Below are 22,170 nucleotides of genomic sequence, written 5' to 3'. Positions count from 1 at the left end.
TTCCAGTGGAACAACCTCTTCACCCTTTGATAGGCTGCCGCAATCCCAGAATATCCACCCACTATAGATGAATGTAAAGCAGAAATAATCTAATTTTGAGTATTGATGTCTTGTCCCACATGTGACTTTTCTTTATACCTCAATATGTCAGTGTGTAAAGTGTAAGGTGAATTTGGATCTAGAGCTATAGCCAACTAGGCAATGAGCTGCTGGCAAGAATCATCATCTACATAGCTTTTCAATATTTTCTATAATCCATAGTGGCAGGACAATGGATATGGCTAGGCATTCATGATCAACCCTTGACAGTGCATCTGCTACTATATTCCTCCTCCCCCTTTTTTTCAATCTTATAGTCCAGCTACACCAGTTTGAGTAGTAGCTTATGTTGTATCCCTTCTGTGATCTTTAGTCCTGTAATGAATTTAAGACTTTGTTGATTTGTCCTAATTATCAATCTAGTCTACAAGAAATAGTGTCTCCATTTCTTTATGGCTTCTAGAATTGCCATGGTCTCTTTATCATATGTTGATTGTGATTGTGCTCTTGAACTCAATGGCTTGCTGTAATAAGCAATTGGCTGTCCACCTTGCATGAGTATTGCCACTATACCTACTCCACAAGCATATGTTTCTAGGACAAATGGTTGTGTGAAGTCAGGAAGAACTAGGACAAGTGCTGATATGAGTCTTTGTTTGATCTCTCCAAAAGCCTTAGTTTGCTCCTGCCCCAATTAAATGCATTTGTTTAGCGTGTCATGCAATGGTCAACATATAATTCCAAAATGTTTCACAAATCTTCTATAATAACCAACTAATCCTAGGAAGCTTCTAAGTTGTGTAATGTTCTGGGGGGGTTGGCCAATTCCTAACTGCCTCTATTTTAGAGCTATCAGTAGAATTTACTCCTCTTAGCAGTCAGATGATTATCCTTCAGGATTTGCAGAACCTCCAAATGCTCTACATGTTCCTTTAAAATTTTTCCATATTACAAGATATCATAAAAAAAGATCAGAACAAATTTCCTTAATTGTTCATTGAACACTGTGTTCATCATAGATTGGAAGGTGGCTTGGGAATTAGTCAAGCCAAAAGGCATGACTAAAAACTCAAAATGTCCAAAATGAGTTCTAAATGTAGTTTTATGAATGTCCTTCTCATTCATTAGGATTTGGTGAAAGCCTGGCCTCAAATCCAGTTTAGAGAAATACCTTGCTCCATTGAGCTCATACAAAAGGTCATCAATAACTGGGATTGGGAATTTATTCTTGATGTTCATGTCATTTTAATTGTCTATAATCTACACATAGTCTCCAGCTTCCATCATTTTTCTTGGCTAAAATGGCTGGTGAGGAGTAAGAACTCTCACTAGGCTGTATAATTCCTTGAGCCAACATTTGCTTTACTAACTTCTCAGCCTCATATTTTTGTGTATGGGGCATCCTATAAGGTTTTATGCTTGGTGGTACACTGCCTGGCTTAAGTGGTGTTGTATGAACACAACATATTTTTGGTGGTAACCTAGTAGGCCCAGAGAATACTTCAGCATATCTGTCCAACAATGATTGGATTGACTCCCCCAACTCTTCTTGGACTTCTCATCAGTCACTTTCTTAATCTACAAGATATAACCCCTCACCCCCTTGGAGAACAATTTGTCAAATTTTTTAGCAACCTTAAGCATACACTATTCAACATAAGCACAATCAATGAAACAAACTTGCCTTTGAAACTTCCTTGGTTATAGTAGGAAACCTCTTCTTAAGATCAATTCCAACTAGTTTGTAAGAATATATTCGATCACAACCAAGAATCACATCATAACTGTGCAACTCTAAGAACTAGAATGGATTAGTAAACTCCTCCTTCTGAATTTGGTAGTTGCAATTGGGCACATGGCCACCTCACATCAATTCTCCACCACCACCAACCTTAATTTTATGTAGAGGGGTTTTGTTGATTTGGACGGTTAGATTTGCTAGCAAATGAGGCATCCATATAGCTGTGTGCACTTCCACTATCCACAAGGGCAGCAACCCTCTTCCTACCTATCGAGGGTTAGTCCCCAACAATGATTTTAGGGTATGTTGGACAACGGGTGTATGAACGGCATTTCATGAATTGATGTGTGCGCGTATGATGGAGTTAGGGACACAGGAAGTTATACAGGTTCAGGCCTCTCGGAGAATAATAGTACTACGTTCTGTGTGTTGTGTTATGGAGGATCTCAATTGATTATAGAGGTAGTTTTAGCTGGTTGCTAGATTGATCTACCTTCCTCTACAAACGGGGTCCTCATCCCTTTATATACTAGGGAGGAGCAGAACTTACATGTGGGACTAAACAAAAGACCCTGTTGATCCTAATATCTAATCCAAGCATCATAATGGAGGACTAGGTGTATCCACGTGCGCCGCTATGTTGGTACGCAAAGTCCCACTCCGTAGCATTTAATGCTACAAGATGGGACAATGCCTCTCTGTCCTGTTCCTGACCACTTGCTTGATCGGCCTGTGACAACATCTCATCTGTCGTGTGGCACCGCGTCGACCTGCAAAAGTCTCACTCCGTAGAATTTAATGCTACGAGACAGGACAATGCCCCTCTGCGCCATCTATGACTTCGTCCACTGGAGTTGGCATCTGGGGAAGGAAAACACTTGAGTGGATGTCAATAAATACGATTAGACAGGTTGTGTCAGATTCGGCCCTGCGACCAGTGAGGCCGGTCACGGGTTTATGAGATGGCGTAGGGAGACTGGTCGCATATGCCTTGTACTGGTCACGCGATTGACTAGTTTTAGAAAATATACGCCTCTGGTCGTTATATCCCTCGCTAGGCCCATTTGCCAGCGTACCCCTTTACTCAATACACCTGCAGTAGCTCCTGAGCTTCCTCGTGACCGTGGTCTAGCCTGGTCACACCACTTGGGCCTCGGGCAGATGTAGTCTACCTAGGGAGTGGTCATTAACGTTGTTAGTCCTCAGAGTGCAACTCTGAACTTTGCGTCACGTGGGGAGGTTTAAATGTCCTGAGAGGGAAAAAAGAGGGTACGAGAGATAGACATTGATTGCGCTAGACCTAAAGGATTCTTGGTTCCTTCTGTGCGCCTCTCAACTTTTGAGCGGTTTGAATGCCGTGCTGGTTGGGGTGCCATTGTGGTTTAAAAGAGAAGTTCTTGATGGCCTTTTGAACCACCCCCTTGCCTTCCTTCTCTCCCTCAAGCCTTTAGTGCCTAGATTCCATTTGCCTCCATCTCGTCCCACGTTCTGCTTTGTAGTGTCTGCAGGTCCTGAGGCCATGGCGTACTCCCCTCCTTCATCACCGGAGAGGTCAATGATCTCAGACGGCTCGGCGAGGGAAGAGTCACCTCTAACTCTGGATCAGCTCGTTGTGGTGCTTCTGGAGACAGTAGTTGTCGCGGGTATGCTTGTGAGGTTGAAGCCAGTGATCATCGAGCTCACGCCCTTCCAAAGAAGGCCGCCACCTGTCGGTCCGTCTCGATCTCCCGCCCAGACAGATCCCTCGGTCGAGGTCGTCGATATCTCTAATGATGAGGAGGGGGTCGATTGGGACCTTCTAGAGAAGGAGATCGATGAAGAGGAAGAGTCAGAGATGAAGTGGAAGGGAGGTCTGCAGGGTGTGCCAGCGCCAGTCAGTAGCCCTAGCAGGGTCTTTGCGTCGGCCACCTTCTCTGGACCTTATGTCGGTCGTCGTCCGATCCATGGAGTGGCGAGCTGCCGCTCCAAGGAGGAGTATAAGAGGTTCCTTGACTTATTCAAGGGCAAATAGAGGTGAGAGTTCAGTGGACCCTTTCTGTCAAGTTTACACTAGCCACTTGAGTTAGGGAGGATAGGGTGGGTATGTAATAGAATAGTTAGTCCAATCGAGTGTAACTGGTCGGCATGTAACCTAACCTTTCTATGAATGAAAAAGCGTGGGGGTTGGACGCCTTTTCATATTCTATTCAGCAAACTAGTCAGGTTCTTGGTGCATGAAACAAGACACTGCTCGACAAGTCCATCGGGAGTGAGTAGCGCTTGGCCCTAGCGAGGACTTGTGGCCTTGTGATCGTTGTCTCTGGCCTCCTGGTCATTTGGCATCTTGGTCACTAAGTTTCGTATGTTTGTCGAGCGTGGTCACATGCTGTGGTCGGAGAATCAATATGTCGGGAGCCCGTGGCTTGGTTGTGAAGTCTGCATCTGGGTTTTTCTTGAATTTAAGAACTTACAAGCTGTATTCCACGCTCGTTCGAAAGGTCCTACAAGATATAAAGACAAGCCCGTCTTTGGGTGACGCTACACATATAACCTGCACAACAAGACGATGTTTCATGAGTTGAGTAAGTCACGGCTGTCCTCCATGGCTAGCTTGACCATGCCAGGTCGAGTGATGGCAACCACATTGTAGGGTCCCTCCCATTTATGGGAGAGTTTATTTTGACTGGTCTTATTCTAAATTTGTCTAAGGACGAGGTCTCCTATGGCCAGTGTTCGCTTCCGCACTTTTCGGTCGTGGTAGCGTCTAAGGCTATGTTGATAATGGGAGGCTTGAATTAGAGTGCGATCGCGGAACTCTTTGATCAGGTGTATGTCATCCTTCTGTCGTGCCACCTGATCGTTATCCAAGTAATTGTTGGCTTAGGGCGACTGAAGGACGATTTCAGAGGGGAGCATTGCTTCGGTGCCAAAAACCAGGAAGAAAGGAGTTTTAGCTGTGGCTTGGCTAGGGGTCATTCGTAATGACCAGTGTACTATGGGGAGTTCGTCCACTCAGCGTCTCGAATAGCTTTTAAGCTGATCAAAGACCCGAGTTTTTGTCCATTGTAGTATCATCCCATTTGCCCTTTCAACCTGTCCGTTGCTTTTGGGGGTGAGCCACAGACGCATAGCAAACCTTGGTCCCGATCTCTTCGCAGTAGTCTCGGAAAGAACTACTGGTGAACTGAGTTCTACTATCTATGATTATACGGTTTGGACTGTCAAACTGCAGTACCATCCCTCGTATGAACTTAATCATTGCTGTGACGATGATCTTCCTGACGGGCTTGATCTCGATCTACTTAGTGAATTTGTCGATTGTCACGAATAGGAACACAAAACCGCATAGGGCTTTAGGGAAAGGTCCCACGGTATCGAGCCTCCAGATAACAAAAGGACAAAAGAGTGGTATGGTTTGTAGTGCCTGGGCTGGTAGGTTGGTATTTCGGTCATGATACTGACACAACTCGCACCGTTTCACCAGCTCACAGGCATCCTGGAGGGCAGTGGGCTAATAGAATCATTGCTGGAACGCTTTTCCGACAAGGGTGCGGTATGAAGTGTGGCCACCACATATGCCTCCGTGGATATCAAAGAGCATTGTGCTCCCCTCTTCCTGAGTGATGTATTTTAGTAAAAGAATGTTGCTCCCTCGACGGTAGAGGTGTCCCCTCTACCAGGGAGTATCTGCAAGCTTACCACAAGACCTTTTCTACTGACGCATCATCGTTAGGGACTGTTTGATTCTGAAGGTAGTCTAAGATCTAATCCATCTAGGTCATACCCGAATCGAGCAGGGCGACCATATTATGGCCGCCCGAGGTCAACGGCACCGAAGGAGGCATTGCCTCCAAAGGTATTGCCTCGGGTGCTCCGTTTCTAAGCGGAGCATCCCCATCACCTTGGCCTGAGACCATGGTGGATGGTCGTGAGAGTCTTTCTTCAAAGATTCGAACTAGGATAGGTTCATGAGAAGAAGCTAGACGGGCTAGCTTATCAGCTAGGAAATTGTCCTTACGAGGGACGTGCTTGACCTCAAACCAACGAAGCATCGCTCTAGTCTTCTCACTTTAGTGAGGTATGCCGTCATTGTCAAGTCAGAGCACTGAAACTCTTTTTGCACCTGGTTCACGACTAGTAGCAAGTCCTCTATCGCGAATAGTCGTTTAATCCCAAGTGTGGAGGCTGCTCGCATTCTAGACAAGAGGCCCTCATATTCAGCAGTGTTATTAGTGGCTGGAAAATATAATTGAACTACATACCTGAGGATGTCACTGATAGGTGAGGTTAGAACCACTCCAGCCCTGGCTCCCTTTAGTGTGAATGATCTGTCGAAGTGCATGATCCAGTGTTCGTCTGCCTCTGGTCGTTGCACCTACTTGGGTTTGAAGGACGACCACTCGGCTACAAAATCGGCCAGCGCCTGGGACTTGATAGACATTCGGAGGATGAACTGGAAATCAAATCCCCCGAGCTCTACTACCCACTTTACTGTTCTTCCTGTCGCATCTCTATTATGAAGAATTTCCCTAATTGAGAACGAGGAAATCACATTGATACTGTGAGCCTGAAAGTAGTGTCTGAGCTTACGAGAGGCCATTAGGATAGTGTATATCAATTTCTGAGCCTATGGGCATCGAGCCTTCGTATCGTGTAGGACCTCACTAATGTAATACACTAGTCGTTGGAGACCTTCCCACTCGACGACCAGGACCGCGCTCATGACCTGTGGTGTTGAGACAACATAGAGCAAAAGCTCCTCATCGGGTCAAGGCACGGTTAGTAGAGGAGGGGAGGAGAGGTACCTTTTGAGCTCTTGGAATGCTGCCTCTACCCCCAACGTCCACTAGAAGTGGTCGTTTTTCTTCAGGAGTTTGAAGAGCGGCAGTCCCTTCACCCTTAGCCTTGAGATGAATGTACTCAGAGCAGCAATGCATCATGTTAGTTTCTAAACCTCCTTTAACCTGGTCGGGGATCTCATCTGGTCGATGACCTTGATCTTGCCAGGGTTTGCCTCTATCCCTCGATGAGACACGAGGAATCCGAGCAACTTCTCTAATGGAACCCTGAATGTACACTTCTCCAGGTTCAACTTCATGCAGTACTTCCGGAGATTGTCAAACATTTCTTGAAGATCTGCGACCAGGTGTGTCTTGGTCCTGCTTTTGATGACCACATCATCCATGTATGCCTCGATGTTTCTTCCAAGTTGTGGTCGGAGAACAAGTTGAATACACCACTGATAAGTGGCATTGACGCTTTTAAGCCAAAAGATATTTTTACATAGCAAAATACCCCAAAGGGTGTAATAAAAACCGTATTTTTCTCATATTCCCTAAACTTACTAATTTGATGGTACCCCAATCGAGTATCTAAGAAACATAACAGATCGCTGTCGACCGTTGAGTCAACTAGCTGGTCGATTTGGACAAGAGGGAAAAGGTCTTTGGGCATGCCTTGTTAAGGTCGATGAAGTCAACATACATTCTCCACTTGCCATTGTGCTTCTGGACCATGACTGGGTTAGATAGCCATTTTAGGTACTACACCTCTCGGATGAAGCCTGCTTTTAGGAGCTTATCGATCTCCTGACAAAGTGCTTCCTTCCAGTTGGCTGGTTTCACCACAAGAACCCTAAACAACTCCTAACCTCTTGCAAGTCATTGTTGTAATAAAGTTGTACACTTGTGCACAAAGCAAGCTTCAACTACTATGGTGTGTGGCTCATTGAGGCAACATTACCAGTACGGGTCTCTTATTGTAATCCTGCTGAAAATTAAGCAATGAAGCTCCTTGATCCCCCCCCCCACCCACCAAAAAAAGGTTGTTTGAGACATTCTCTTCCGGACCAGTACTTCTTCTATTTAGAAATAATAGATGTATTTTTTTTTGCTTGGTCTTTGAAATTAAATTTTGATTAAGGTTTTCTCACAAAATATATCATCTATAGCTATTGTGAACCTAGTTATATAATATTTATACAATAGACATTCTTATAATTTAATTAAATGTTAATCAAAATACACAAAGTTTGATTTTTCTAAAAAAAATACTCCTACTAATATTGGAGCTGTTGTGGTGCATTATCGCCATGAACAAATACTGCTATTCATTCATTAAAAATTGGTAGTAGAAGCCCATTAGGCGCTAAAGAAAGTGTCATGCTAAAAAAGACACAGTATGTTAATGACTTAAGGTTGCTGTTACACTGTAACAAAAACGACAACATCGTCAGCGTGCTACATCCAAGGGAACAAAGTCGTAGCAACAAACTTCGGCCGGCGTCCTGATTGATGCTCTGCTCCTACCTCCTACAGCCCCGTTAAGGTATGAATGGCGATGGAGAACTCGAGATCACATATCGCTTTGTTCTTGGCCAGCAGTCTCCTCGTCCAAGTGGGCTCCGCAACCATCACCAGCGACAGTCCTGACCGGCGAGCGTTCTGGTAGACGCGTCACCGTCGTTCTCCGGCAGTCGCACATCACAGAAGGTGTCGAGATCACCCCACTTCCCGAACAACTCGCCTTGGTCCTGACTGTCATGCGGCTGCTCCACTGTTGTCATCGGCGGCGGCGCCGTCGTCTCGACGCGTTCGTTGTAGTAGCAGGCCTCAACTCTGGGAGCCGACGCCGTGGAAGCAAAGCCCGCCGGTAAGTTGGTGCTGCCAAGAAGAAGACCCAGCTCCCGCTGCAACAGCTGTTCTCGAGTAAGAGGCTGATCACTGAACGCGAAGAGTTCTTGCACTGTAGGAGGTTCTTGGCTCGATCCGGCGTCTGATGCCAGTAGCGCGCAATAAGCCAGAACGGATGATTCGTCGTAGTTCACGAACTGTTCTTGATTATAAGCTTGTGACTGGTTCAAGAAATGTTCTTGATTATGCGAGCGCGACGCGGCGAGTTCTTGATCCAACGTCATCGGCATCGTTGTGATCTCAGAGGTGCTGCAGCGGCCGTGGCCACGAGCTCGTGCTGATGCGGCGCGGCTTGTGGTGGTGCCAGTTCACCCTCGGCGTCGTCGTCTTCCCAGTTGTCCGGCACGCGCTGGCGCTTCCGGCCGTAGCCCGTGAATGCGACGTGGCAGATCTTGACCGGGCACGGGCAGGGTGGCCAGGTGACGGTGTACTCGTGCATGACCCACCCCGTGCTGACGCTCCTGCCGCCGCCCTGGTGCAGGTTGAGCGCGTTTTTGCTCCACTTGATCCGCTCGCCGCCGCCGGCACCGACGCGGAGAATATTGTCGTGGCGCCTCTGCCCTGTCCACGTCCCTCCTCTGCCGCAGCGGCGGTCCTCGCGAGCGCCGGCCTTCGTGCCACTGGTCCGCACGAGGAAGCGCGACTCGTCCTCGTCGCCACGGCCGTGGCGCGCGAGCAGCTTCCAGGGAGGCGCCGCGCAGCCCGCGTCGTCGTCCTCGATGATGACGCCCTGGAGTGGGTTGGGGTGGCCGCAGGCACGCGGGAGGAGGTAGAACTCGACGAGCTCGTCGTCGGTGGGCCGGAATCTGAATCCCGGCGGGAGCCCATGGATCTTGGCCGCCGACGTTGTGGTTCTTGGTTTGGAGGTTATCGCTCTGATCCGGTTTTAGAAATCGAACTGTAACTGAATTTGAATTTGAAAAATTTGAAAAAAAAAATCAAAATAAATCCTAAAACAAACTAGAGACAATTATAAGACCTTATGTGAAAAATAATTTCAAAAATAATGTCGTTTGCATCATATTCTACAGGTAGGAAGTTTGAAAAAAATGAAAAAAGTTGAAACGTGCGGGTCAGTTATTAACTCATGTTAAATAAAAGCTTAACATGCTAACACATATTTTTTGACGTATCTTAAGAGGATCTTTAAAATTGATTTCTTTTCATTTAGAGTTTTATTAATTTCTCCATAATTTTTACAAAGTTCATAAGTATAAAATAAATATGTTAAGAAACAACACTGTAATTAACTTGTTCATATCTACTATTATTTTTTCTATATAAATTATAGTATAAATAAACTAATAAAAGTGGTTTCACTAATTTTAGAGATGTGATGAGTCTTATGAATTAATCTAGTCGTAACATATTTACACAATTTTGCATGTAACTAATTCATGAATTCATGTATTTTTAAAAGGCATGATTATGTAAGAAGACTAACAAAATTAGTTTCATAATTTTTAGATTAGTAAAGGGTAAACTATGTATTTAACTTAGTTTAACAAATATATTTTCTCATAGATAATTTTCAACTTTTTATGAGTATAAATACTTTTATCATGTTTCTACATGTTAAAAAAAACTAACAAAATTTGTTTCACTTGATTTGAAGGTCAGATGAATTAGTTATTAATTTTACAAGATTAAGCTAATTTTTAGGTTTTTCTGAAACTTCTCTTAAAAAAAATCGAGAAAACCGCTTGATAAATTAAGAAAATTGAGCGGTTAACAATAAAACCGAGCGATTACCGATAATATAAAAATTCAAAAAAACCGCTCGATAAATCGAGAAAATTGCTCAATAACCGGCCTAATTACCGAATGAGGAATCTAGTATTGTTTTTTTAAATTTCAAATTTTAGCAAATAAATTTTGTACGAATTTCAATCAAATTTCGTACGAATTTCAATCAAATTTCGTACGAATTTCAATCAAATTTCGAGCGATTATCACGATAACCGTACATTTTCGATTACCGTGGGAGCAGTTACGGTTTCAAAAACGATAAGTAAAACGCTGACCCGGAGTAAGTGTGGTTTCCGATTCCGATCGCGAGGCCTTGTCGGCATTGGGGACTTCCCTTTTTCGAATCTGAAGCCATGGCGGGGGATGAGGCCCGAACTTGTTTGGTCCGATCTTTTTTTTTTCCTTCGCTGGAGTGCTAGGTGCTGTTGTACCAACAATGGGATATTGGGTGTGAGTTACGTTGTTCTTCTTCAGTACTACATGATTTTTTAATGCTGAGATCATGAACAGTATGATTATCAGTGAGTAGTGACCTGGTCAAGCTAGGTTATTATCGAAGATTAGTTTCTGACAATGTCTATAAATTGACTGCGTATCTTCGAGTGCAGAGATTAATCACGCGACGAGAGAATCAATGTATACATGTTCAGGCCTCTAATTGGAGTAATACCTTACGTCCTGTGGGGGTATTGTTGCCGTATATTGATGATGTCGAGTACAAGCAATATGACTAAAACTATTACAGAGAGTATATTAGATCTAATCTAATCTAAAGCTAAAGTCACCGAATATCTTCTCTGCCAGGGTCTTGATGCTTGTCTCGAGTTCCTCCTCTTCCCTCTAGCCTTTTCGCTTTATATAGGGGTGAGGTACCGACTCATATCCAGCCGTGGATGATAGAGAGTTGTCTTCCTTGACGTCCAAATAGATAAATCTATTTTGAGTACTAATCGTATCGAGTTAGGTAACCAATCGAAACCTTCCTGATATATACTTCCTCGATTCCGAGTGTATCAGGTACCGTTGATTCGGTTCCGTGATATCTAAAGTTTCTTAATATGTATTGTACATACCCTGTCCATATATGATATATTCCTTCTGCGCATATACCCCATTGTTAGATATTCGACAATAGCCCCCTAACTCTACTCAGGACTAAAGGTTTCCATAAGCGCCCTCTCGAGTACCACCAAGTTTAAGCTTGATCGAGTAAAGTGGATTAGGTTTATAGTCGAAAGAATTGAGTATAGACGGGTCCTTCCTCGAGTATCGAGTGGAAGCTCAGTCGGGTTGAGCGCCCTGTGGCTAACCGCACTCGATACTTGAAGAAAAAGACTAAAGAACTCAACTGATCGATACCCGACTTCGAGTAGAGTTAAAAAACCTTTCGAAAATTGAAACGACAGGTGTAGGCGCATTTAATGCGGGAAAAAGGGCGTGTAAAAATTCACACATCGTCATCATACCGCTTTTCACACCGGTCGAAGCGTGGTAAAAACGGGCGAGGTTGTTAAAGAGACGATAAACTTTTGACTATTTACTCGTATGACCCGGACTTGTAGTGGCCATTCTTCGTTGTTGCCACCAGTCTTCCTGCACTAGCCTTTCAACTTTCTCCGCCCCAACACGCACTACTGCCAGAAAGAACTTTTAGATCCATGGATCCCAACTCTTCCTCAGAGATCCTGACTTCCTCCTCGTCGGAGAAGCAGTCGGACGCAGCAGTTACTGGCACCTCATCCAATCAGTACGACGAGGTGAGGTTTATGATCAAGGCCTGGACACCCTCGGCAATGCAAGAATCTCGGCCGGTGAAACTTGAAGCGGAAGGAGTGGTGCCACCGCACAACCTGGTCGAATGGAGGACGGATCCGGTGAGAGATTCCCTTCCTGCAAGATTGAGCACGAGTTTGTAGTTTTCGAGTCCTTCCGTTGTGGTTTTAACATTCCTCCTTCCAAGTTTCTCCTCAATGTACTTGATCGATATCAAATTGAACTTCACCATCTGAACCCCAACTCCGTTACCATGTTGAGTGTTTTTGTTAATCTTTGTGAGGCTTTTCTTTGGTATCGAGCCAAGTTTGAATCTTTTTCAGTACTTTTATAAACTGAAAGGATTACTGAGAATAAATGTGTAGGGGGGTGTGGTTTCCAATTGAGGAGTGGAATGAAGAACTCATATATCTTGGTTCCCCTAACCACTTCTTGGTCGAAAGATTGAAAAAAACTTTGGTTTTACATCTCCAATCCTGACCCGATTGGTTTTCCTTTAGTGTATAGAGGTCTTTTTCCCTTCCAAAATCCTTCTTGGACACAAGAGAACCGAGAGTCCGACCACACCACCTATTTCACCAACAAGATTGGCATGTTGAGGCAATTTGGCCTAACCTGGTGGTATGTGGTCAGAGACTTCATTAATAAGAGATTAAGTCCTTTGAAGGCGCGAACACACCTGGTTTGGGAATACAATGGGGATGAGGATGCTTCCAGGGATGTAGCCGGATGTAAGGCTTAGTTAGCATTTTTCCCATTTCGTTTTGCTATGAATTTAGAGCTGTGTCGAGTAAACCTTTTTTCTCTTTCTCAGCTTTACCTGCTCAAGATGTCACTGCCCGGTTGAACAAGCTTTTCTCTTTTGGCGCACCAGAGTGTGACATTCTACCTTACTCCCTTGAGAATTCTCGACCAAATGTAAGGATTTTCTTAATGGAAAAGTAGGACCAGTTATCGTCCATTTGATCTAACTTGTTTGTATGACCGTAGGCTCCAGTCTTCCGCCAAGAACACATTCTTTTGAGCGAGGTCTTTGATCTCGACGACACTTCTTCCGCTGATGCTGCTGGTAAAGGGAAGGGATCAGCCAATGAGGAGGCCGAGGGGTCTCTTCGATCGAAGAGATTATCCCCGTCTTCTCAACTGCTGCCTGATCCGAGCCCTCTCAAGTGCAAGTGAAGGAGCCCTTGGGTATTGAAGTAGAAGTCTTTATTATCTTCTTTTTTCCTAAGTGGATACTTGAATGCATTCGGTTGTGATGAATAGCTTTTTGTTAGGGAACGGCGAGCGTATCTACCCAATTGCCTCCTCGAGCAACCGCCACTCTCGATGACTCGGCCGAAAAGGTAACTCTTCTCGAGTTATCAATTTTCTTTCGGTCATTCTTCTGATGATGAATTTGCATGGGTGGCTTTTTAGGGGACGTCTGGCGCATCCTTGAAATTGCCAACTCAAGGGACCATCATGCTTGATGACTCGACTAGAGAGGTAATTTTAGTCGAATTATCACTCTTTAGCTGGTCATACTTTCACTCGATAACGAATTCTTATCGTCTGGTTCCTTGCAGGTTACTGATGTCTTGGCTTTGCCTGATCCAAGTGTAACTCCAACAGTGGCTCTGCTTGCCAAGCCAAGAATAAAGAAGGTGACCACAAAAGGCCAAAGTCAAGCATCATCTCACACTTTCCAATTTCAAGGAGGTTTGTCTTGGGTTCTGATCTCGATTGGTCGATTGGCAGTCGTTTTTCCTCTTCCCTTATTCTGTTGATTGCAGGCTATCGACTGAGGCGCAAACCAAGGCTACTAGTGTCTCGACCAGTCATCCGGGGCTAACTCCTCCAGTTGACTCGGCCTCGGATCCAACTTCTCAGATTAAAGATCCTGCTTCGAGCATGCCCAAAGAAGACCTGCAGCTCAAGGGAAAAGAAACCTCAATATCAATTCCAACCAATGACCCATGGGCAGCGATAAAGGTTCTTCTCCATGTCACAGGTGCCCAGGCAGCTGCCGCTGAGGCCAACCACCACAAGAAGCTCGAAGCCAAGAGGGAGGAAATTGAACGTAAGTCTATCCCTGATCACAAGCGTGTGATTCGATTATTAGGTGACTAACAAAAGTTACTTTCCAGTTTAGTTTTTTAGGCCTTGAGTCCTCTTGTAGCAACAAAGAAAAACTTCTTGCTGACGCAATGAACAAGATTGACGACGATGTCAAGTATCGAGAGAGACTTAGGAACCAGGTCAACAGGATGCCATGATGACTGAAAGGGATGCTGCCATTGCCCAACAGGATGCTACTGTCCTATCTCTTCAAGAGCTGAAGGAGCAGACACTCGACCACATGACCCAATAATCTTGATTTGACGCATCGTAATGACCACCCATCCCTCTTTGCAGAGATGAGATAAGCCATAATGCCATCATGACGTCTCGACTTCCGCTAAATGCGCTACACGCCCGAGGCGATGCCATCATTTCGGATCTTGACAACTACGTTTATACAGTACGACTCGTTCCCCCCTCTATAAATAGAGGGGACTCAAAGCTGTCTATCCTTCACATCACCCCCTTAGTTTCCTTTGCCCATTGCCTTCTAGGACTTGTAGAGCTTGAAGCCATGGCCTCCACTCCATCTCCACCTCATGAACTAATCCCAGAAGTCCTCTCCCCTAGGCCTCTTACCATGGTCCCTCCTGAAATCATCATCGTTTCCTCCAACGACGAGGGCTCGAGTGGCAGGCCTAAGAAAGAGAGGGAAAAAGTGCCCACTGCAGATAATCGCCATCCCCTCATTCAGTGCGTTCACCATTACATCAAGACCTATACTTCAAGCCAGACGGCGTAGCGCTCTGCACGAGGAAGGATTGGGGATGGTGGTGATCTCGACCGGATCATCGACCAAGCGACCATCAAGGTCTTCAACGGTGGAGACTTCAGGTCTTCACCGGCTAAGGAGGCGTGATTGTCTTCTCTGTTGACAACCACCAGATCATCTTCGCACCACGCAGAAGACCACTCGGCATCACCAACACCAACCAGTAGCTCCAGCAGGGTCTTCACCTCAGTCACTTTCCCTGGTCCCTATGCTGGTCGGTGGCCGGTTCCAGGAATGCTCAGCTGCCGCCCGAGGGAGGAGTATAAAAGGTTCCTCGACTCGTTCAAGGGTGAATAAGGATCCATACGCTTCCAAACTCTTGGAGGTTTTTTTGCAAGATCTAAGCTGACCCTTTTTGTCAATTTTGCACTAGCCACACGGATTATAGTGAAAAAGAAAAAACTATGTAATCGAGTAGCCAACCGAATAGAATGTAATTGACTTACCTGTAACCTACCTTTTCTATGAATAAAACTTTCGGAGTTGATCAATGTTCCACGAGTGCTCGAGTATCTCGCCGTTTGGAGTAGATAGTTGTACCGACCCAGGTCGAGTGACCTCGACTACTATGTAAGGTCCTTCCCACTTAGGCGATAACTTGTGGTGTTGGGCCTGTTTCTGCACCTTCCGTAGGATGAGGTCCCCAGCAGCCTAGTTGTCTGGGTTGAATTTCCTGGCTTTGATATCTACACAACGCCTGTTGATACTTAGCCGCTCGAATAGATGCTTGATCTTGGTACTCCTCAAGTAAATTATGTCATCCGCTCGTAGGTGCTCCTGCCCTTCTTCAGAGTAACTTTCCACTCGAGGTGATCCGAACTGCAACTCAGTCAGGAGCACCGCTTCCGCTCCATAAACCAAGAAGAACGGAGTTTCACCGGTGGCCCTATTAGTCGATGTACGAACGGCCTATAGTATCGAGGGAAGCTCTTTTACCTAGCATTTTGAGTAGGCTTTTAGCCTGTCGAAGACCCAACTTTTGATACCCTGCAAGACTATACTATTGGCATGCTCAACTTGACCATTACTTTGCGGGTGAGCTACCGAGGCGAAACAAGTCTTAATACCGAATTCTTCGCAGAACGCAATGAAGGTTCCGCTTCGGAACTGGATACCATTATCTATAATTATCCGATGCGGAATGCCGGATAGAGTAATTATACTCCTCATGAATTTTTTGGCTACTTTTGCGGTTATTTTTCCTACAGGTTCGGCCTCTATCCACTTGGCGAACGTGTCGATAGGCACAAATAGGAACTTGTAACCACCTTGGGCCCTTGGGAATGGTCCTAGCATATCCAATCCCCAGATGGAGAAAGCCAAGAAAGAGGAATTGCTTGCAGAGCGTGGGCTGGTCGAGTGGTCTGCCTTCTGAAAAATTGGCAGCTTTCGCACTTTTTGATCAGCTCAGAAGCATCCTGGAGGGCAGTTGGCCAATAGAATCCCTGGCGGAAAATTTTTCTGACCAAGGTACAAGAAGACGCATGATTACCACACGTTCCTCGTGGATATTAAGAAATATTTTATTGCCCTCTTCCTGAGTGATACACTTCATCAAGATTCCATTACTCACCTTTCGGTAGAGCTTGTCGTCTACTAAGACGTAGAGCTTAGATTTACGAGAAATTTTCTCTGCAGACGCATCATCACCAGGGATGTTTCGACCCTCGAGATAGGCTTGGTACGGAGTCATCCAAGTCGGGTTGCGTTCGAGTAGTGCAACATCCGTGTCTGCGGGTCCTGCCTCGCTGACCTGACCAGACTGCTGGTCGAGTTGGCCAGCATCCATTTGCTGAACTGTCAGGACAGATGGTTTAAGGAGTTTCTCAATGAATATCCCTATGGGTACCGGTGCTCGAGAAGAAGTGAGTCTAGCAAGTTCATCCGCACCAGAGTTATCACTCCTTCTGATATGCGTCACATCTAGCCCTTCGAACTTTTGCTCGAGCTTTCGTACCTCTAGTAAGTAAGCCACCAAGTTCTTGTCCAAGCACTGGTACTCCTTCTAAACTTGGTTTACGACTAGCTGTGAGTCCCGTTTCACAAGAAGTTGTTTAATCCCAGCGTGCAGCTATGCGGAGCCCGTTTACCAGTCCTTCATATTCTGCAATATTATTAGAAGCATTAAAGTCTAATTGGACAACATACCAGAGTTCGTCGCCCGTTTGAGATTTGAGGACAATGCCAGCCCCCAAGCCCTGGAGCATGAGCGATCCATCAAAAAAGAGTGTCCAGTGATCTTCGACCATGTTTGGCCTTGTTTCTTCAACGCTTGTCCATTCGGCGATGAAATCTGATAACACTCCGGATTTCACACTTGTGCATGGTGCGTATCTTACGTAGAACTCATTTAGTTCTGCCGCACATTGCGTGATTTGTCCAGTAGCTTCCCGATTGTGTATTACATCCTTCTGCAGATACGTCGTCATGACCGTGATCCTGTGTGCTTGAAAGTAGTGCCGTAATTTCTGGGAAGACATCAAGACTGCATATATCAGCTTCTGTACTTACGGGTATCGTAGCTTAGCATCGAGTAGAACCTCACTCATGTAGTAAACAGGTTTCTGGACCTTGGCCTTTTTCTCGGGACATTCCTGTTCAACCGCCAGTATCGTGCTTACAACTTGTGGGGGTAGCTGCAATATATAAAAAGAGCTTCTCTTTCTCTTTAGGTAATGTAAGCATTAATGGAGAAGATAGTACCTTTTTAAGTCCCAGAAGGCGCGTTCCGCTTCTTCTATCCATTCGAATCGGTCTTGTTTCTTCAAAAACTTGAAGAAAGGCATTCCTCGCTTGTCCATCCTAGAAATGAATTGACTATAAGAGTAGCGATGCAATCTGTCAGTTTCTGAAACTCCTTCAGTGTTCGAGGTGACCGCATCTGGTTGAGAGACTCAATTTTGCGTGGGTCAGCCTCAATGCTGCGACTTGACACCAAGAAGCTGAGAAACTTGCCGGACGGAAATCAAATGTGCACTTTTCAGGGTTGAGCATCATGCGATACTTACTGAGGTTGTCGAATGTTTCCATGAGATCGTCAACCAATGTGTTTCTGGTTTCCGATTTGACTACAACATCATCAACGTATGCTTCTACATTGCGCCCAATTTGGGGTTGTAGATAATTTTGAATATACCTTTGATACGTAGCACCAGCATTTTTTAAACCAAAAAGCATCTTTACATAGCAAAATACACCGAAAAGAGTAATAAAATCTATTTTCTCTGCATCTTCTAATCCCATGCTAATTTGGTGATACCCTGAATAGGCATCTAGAAAACATAGCAATTCGTAGCCTTCCATAGAGTCCACGATCTGGTCGATGCGCGGGAGAGGAAAAGGATCCTTGGGGCAAGCCTTGTTGAGGTCGGTGAAGTCGACGCACATCCCCCATCTGCCATTGGCCTTCTTGACGAGGACGGGATTCACGAGCCATGTAGGATGACGCACTTCTCGAATAAAGCCTGCCTTTAGGAGCTTATCGACCTCCTCTTGGATAACCCACTTCTTATCTTCTGCAAATCTTCGTTGCTTCTACACCACAGGTTTGGCGCCGGGTTTAACAGCTAGTCGATGCTCGATCACCTTCCTGGGGACCCCAGGCATATTGGACAGTTGCCATGCGAACACGTCTTGGTTTGCCTGGAGTAAGGTGATGAGCTTGAGTTCCTATTTGGGGTAAAGATTGGCCCCAATCTTAACCATCTTGGATGGTTTAGATGGGTTAAGGGGCACTACCTTGACGCAACCACCGGTCTTCTTGTTGTTGACATCATCGTTGATCTTGCCTTTGGCGTCGTCGGACTCAGAAGTGCCAACAAGACTTACAAGCCTGGAGTCTTTAGCCTCGACGACACCTTGGTGCCTTTGACGCTTAGAATTTGCGTCCTTGGAAATGATAGCCACTCGACTGAAGTGTTCGACCATATCCAGGCTTTGCTTATCGCATTTGACCGTCGCGCGCTGTTCCCCTTTAACTATAATGCCCCCCTTAGGACCCGGGATCTTGAGCGTTTGATAGGCATAGTGAACCACCACCATGAACTTGCCCAGTATTGGGTGGCCTAGAATCATATTGTACATCGTCTCAAAGTCTGCGACATCAAAAGTCAGCTTTTCTGTGCGGAAATTGTTGGGCGTGCCAAACGTGACCAGAGCTCGATCTGGCCGAGAGGCATAGTCGATGAGTTGGGAGTTATGCCGTGGAAAGTCTCAACTCCTGTTTTAAGCTCTGATCTCTGAATTCCTATCTTGTCCAAGATTTTGGAGAAAATGAGGTTGAATGAACTACCACTATCGACTAGAGTTCTGAAAACTTTAATGCTGAGTATGGTCGGCTGAACCACGATCGGGTATTGACCAGGATGTGGTATCACAACCAGATGGTCAGTTTGATCAAAGGTGATTGACTATTCCGACCATTTGAGATACCGAGTGGGCCTAGTTTGGGTGAAGCTGACTTCTCGCTCAACCGCCTTGTACTGCCTTTTGGACTCGTATGTGGTGGATCCTTTGAAGATGTGCGCCAAGCTGTGGTCAACCTCATGGAACTGGGGCTCGTTACCCTCAATGTTTGACTTAGCCTGCTTATTGCCACGCTTAGCGTTCACCCTGATCTTTTCATCAAGCTTCTTCTTGAACATATAGCACTCGTCGAAGTCATGCTGGTTGCTCTGATGGATAGGACACCGCTTTCCGCCACCCCGACTGAGGCCTTTGTTGTCCCTAGTGTTGTGCAATTTTCTCATATTGACCGTAGCTATAGTCATATCAGAACCCTTGCACTTGTCACCGAGTTTGGTCTTCTTTCCTCTGCTCTTCGAGGGCTCGGGTTTGTCCTTGCTAGATTGAAGGTTTTTAGCGCGCACTTGCGCTTCCGCTCGTTTTGCGCACTTATCGGCCAACTCGAAAAGCTCTTTGATCATACGGATCTTCCGAGTAGCCATCTTTCCACGTAAATCTATGTCCTGAACAATTCATTTGAAGGCGATGATTACCGACTCATTGGAGATGTCTGGGACCGTGTTACGCTTGTCGTTGAACCGACGGATAAAATCTTGAAGAGATTCATTATCGCCTTGGTGTAGCTGGTGGAGGTCATTCTCCATTCTTGGGCGCTCGAATGTGCCTTGAAAATTGGCTATGAACTGAGCCTTAAGTTCTGCCCACGAACTAATCAAGTTGGATAGCAAGTTTAGCAACCAGGACCTTGCGGGTCCATCAAGGGCGGTTAACAGGTAATTGACCATTACTCGATTGTCACCACCGGCTGCTCGAATAACAGTGGTGTATATCTGCAACCACTCATTGGGATTGATTTTCCCATTATATTTCTGGATCGGGCCCGTTTTGAACTTCTCGGGCCACCAAATTGACCGAAGTCCGTGCACAAAAGCCTCATAGCCCCTGTCCAACTCATTAGGAGGAGGTGGGGAGGGACTGTCACGCCTGCCTCTTCGAGCAGGAGAGTCATGTCGACCATCTCATCCTGTAGATCCGCGGTCATAGTAGCGGCGATCATCTTCACGGTGTTCTTCGCGGTGGTTTTCGATCACCGTCCGTAGATCATACCGATTGTAAGGAATACGATTCCTTAGGTCTTCTTGATTTCCACGCCTATGGACAGGGCAGCTACAGTTTAGCCCATATTGTTGTGTTCAGGCTCGACCATCTAAGCTTCTTGTCTGAGATTCCCCTATTTGAGAGCATTCCCGCCCGTGGCTCCTCGAGCCGGGACCGTACCGACTGGGGGGCCTAGAATCGTTGGGGATTATTTGCTCGAGCAACTTGGATCTGAGGTGCATCGAGTAGGGTCTTGACTTGATTGACAATAGGAGTTAGTGGATTCGTCGGATCTAACTCTGGAAGGGATCGAAGGATCAGATGCGCTCCTTGTATGTTAGCGTCCGGAGTACTGAATACGTCACTACCAAGGCTCGGTGTGGTCGAGCCGATGAAGCTTCATGGTGACTATTCGGATGGAGCTTCTCCCTTGAGTTGTGAGTCGTCACGGGCGGAGGTGCACCCACCGGAAGTCACCTAGAGAGCCCAGGAGGTATCTGCCCTCCCGTGGTCTGCCAGTGAAGAGTCGTGTCAGGTGCACGTAAGGCTCTAGCTACAGATGTTTCTGGTGGTAACTCGGCACCGGTACCATTAGTGGCAACAGCTGTCGCCGAACCTTTGGGAATTTCCGTGCCGTGGATCTATCACCATTGAGTCAGCCAATGGTGGGTCGTTGCTTCTAGCCATATATTCGAATCGATCTGTTCGGCTACTCTAGCTAGCGTTAGAATCATCGTCGCCATCCTCTTTGTTGTTGGTGTCCATACAGTGGAGAACATTAGGCTCCGCGGGATCCCACTCGAGATGTCCCATCTCACCATACGCATCCACTGGTCTAGATTCGAGGGTACCGGTGTGGATCAGTCCACTTTGGCCATCCCAACGGAAAACCATAGTTCCGAAGATGATCTCCGAGTCGACGAGAGGGGACTCGAAGTTGTCCGCTGTTGAATCAAAGTGGTTGTAGAAGCTGTTTTCAGGGAATCCAATGTAAACGTGAGCCCGAGACATGATTAATCTTGCAAAATAGAAGAAGGCCCCTACCTGGCGCGTCAACTGTCAAAGATTAGTTCCTGATAATATGTCCGTAAATTGACTAGTTACCTTCAAGTGCAGGGATTAATCACGAGATGAGACAATCAATGTATACAAGTTCGGGTCTCCGATTAGAGTAATACCTTACGTCCTGTGGGGGTATTGTTGTCGTATATTGATGATGTTGAGTTCAAGCAATGTGACTAAAACTGTTATAAAGAGTATATCAGATCTAATCAAACCTAAAGCTAAAGTCGCCGAATATCTTCTCTACTAGGGTCTTGATGCTTGTCTCGAGTTCCTCCTCTTCCCCTCTAGCCTTTTCGGCTTATATAGGGGTGAGGTACCAACTCCTATCCAGCCGTGGTCGATAGGTAGTTATCTTTCTTAACGTTCAAGTAGATAAATTTATTTTGAGTACTATTCGTATCGAGTTAGTTAACCAATTGAAAACTTTCTGATATGTACTTCCTTGATTCCGGGTGTATCAGGTACCGCTGATTCGATTCTATAATATCTAAAACTTCTTAATATGTGTTGTATATACTCTGTCTGTATATGATATATTCTTTATGTACATATACTCCATAGTTAGATATTCGACAGTTATTTCATAAAGTTGTCGTTAACACACCTCACTCGTGTATAAATTTTCAAATTCCCGCTCCTAACCCTCTCTAGCTCACCCATCTCTCCCTTCAGCTACCACACCCTTCTCCACAAAC

The 22,170-nt window shown here is 45.7% G+C and overlaps 1 protein-coding gene across 1 annotated transcript; it reads right to left on the bottom strand.

Annotated features, from left to right (window-relative positions):
- Positions 1 to 8,671: 8,671 nt before the first annotated feature.
- LOC133923128 (NAC domain-containing protein 18-like) lies at positions 8,672 to 10,555 on the bottom strand. Its single transcript, XM_062368572.1, has 2 exons — positions 10,476 to 10,555; positions 8,672 to 9,326 (listed from the first exon to the last, which is right to left on the bottom strand). The coding sequence occupies exons 1-2, from the start codon at positions 10,553 to 10,555 to the stop codon at positions 8,672 to 8,674; spliced, it is 735 nt and encodes a 244-aa protein (XP_062224556.1).
- Positions 10,556 to 22,170: the final 11,615 nt, after the last annotated feature.

Source organism: Phragmites australis, chromosome 6, assembly GCF_958298935.1.
Source record: "Phragmites australis chromosome 6, lpPhrAust1.1, whole genome shotgun sequence".
In the NCBI taxonomy this organism is placed as follows: domain Eukaryota; kingdom Viridiplantae; phylum Streptophyta; class Magnoliopsida; order Poales; family Poaceae; genus Phragmites; species Phragmites australis.
Note: the sequence above shows the minus strand (reverse complement) of the source record. Positions and strands in the feature narration are given on the sequence as shown.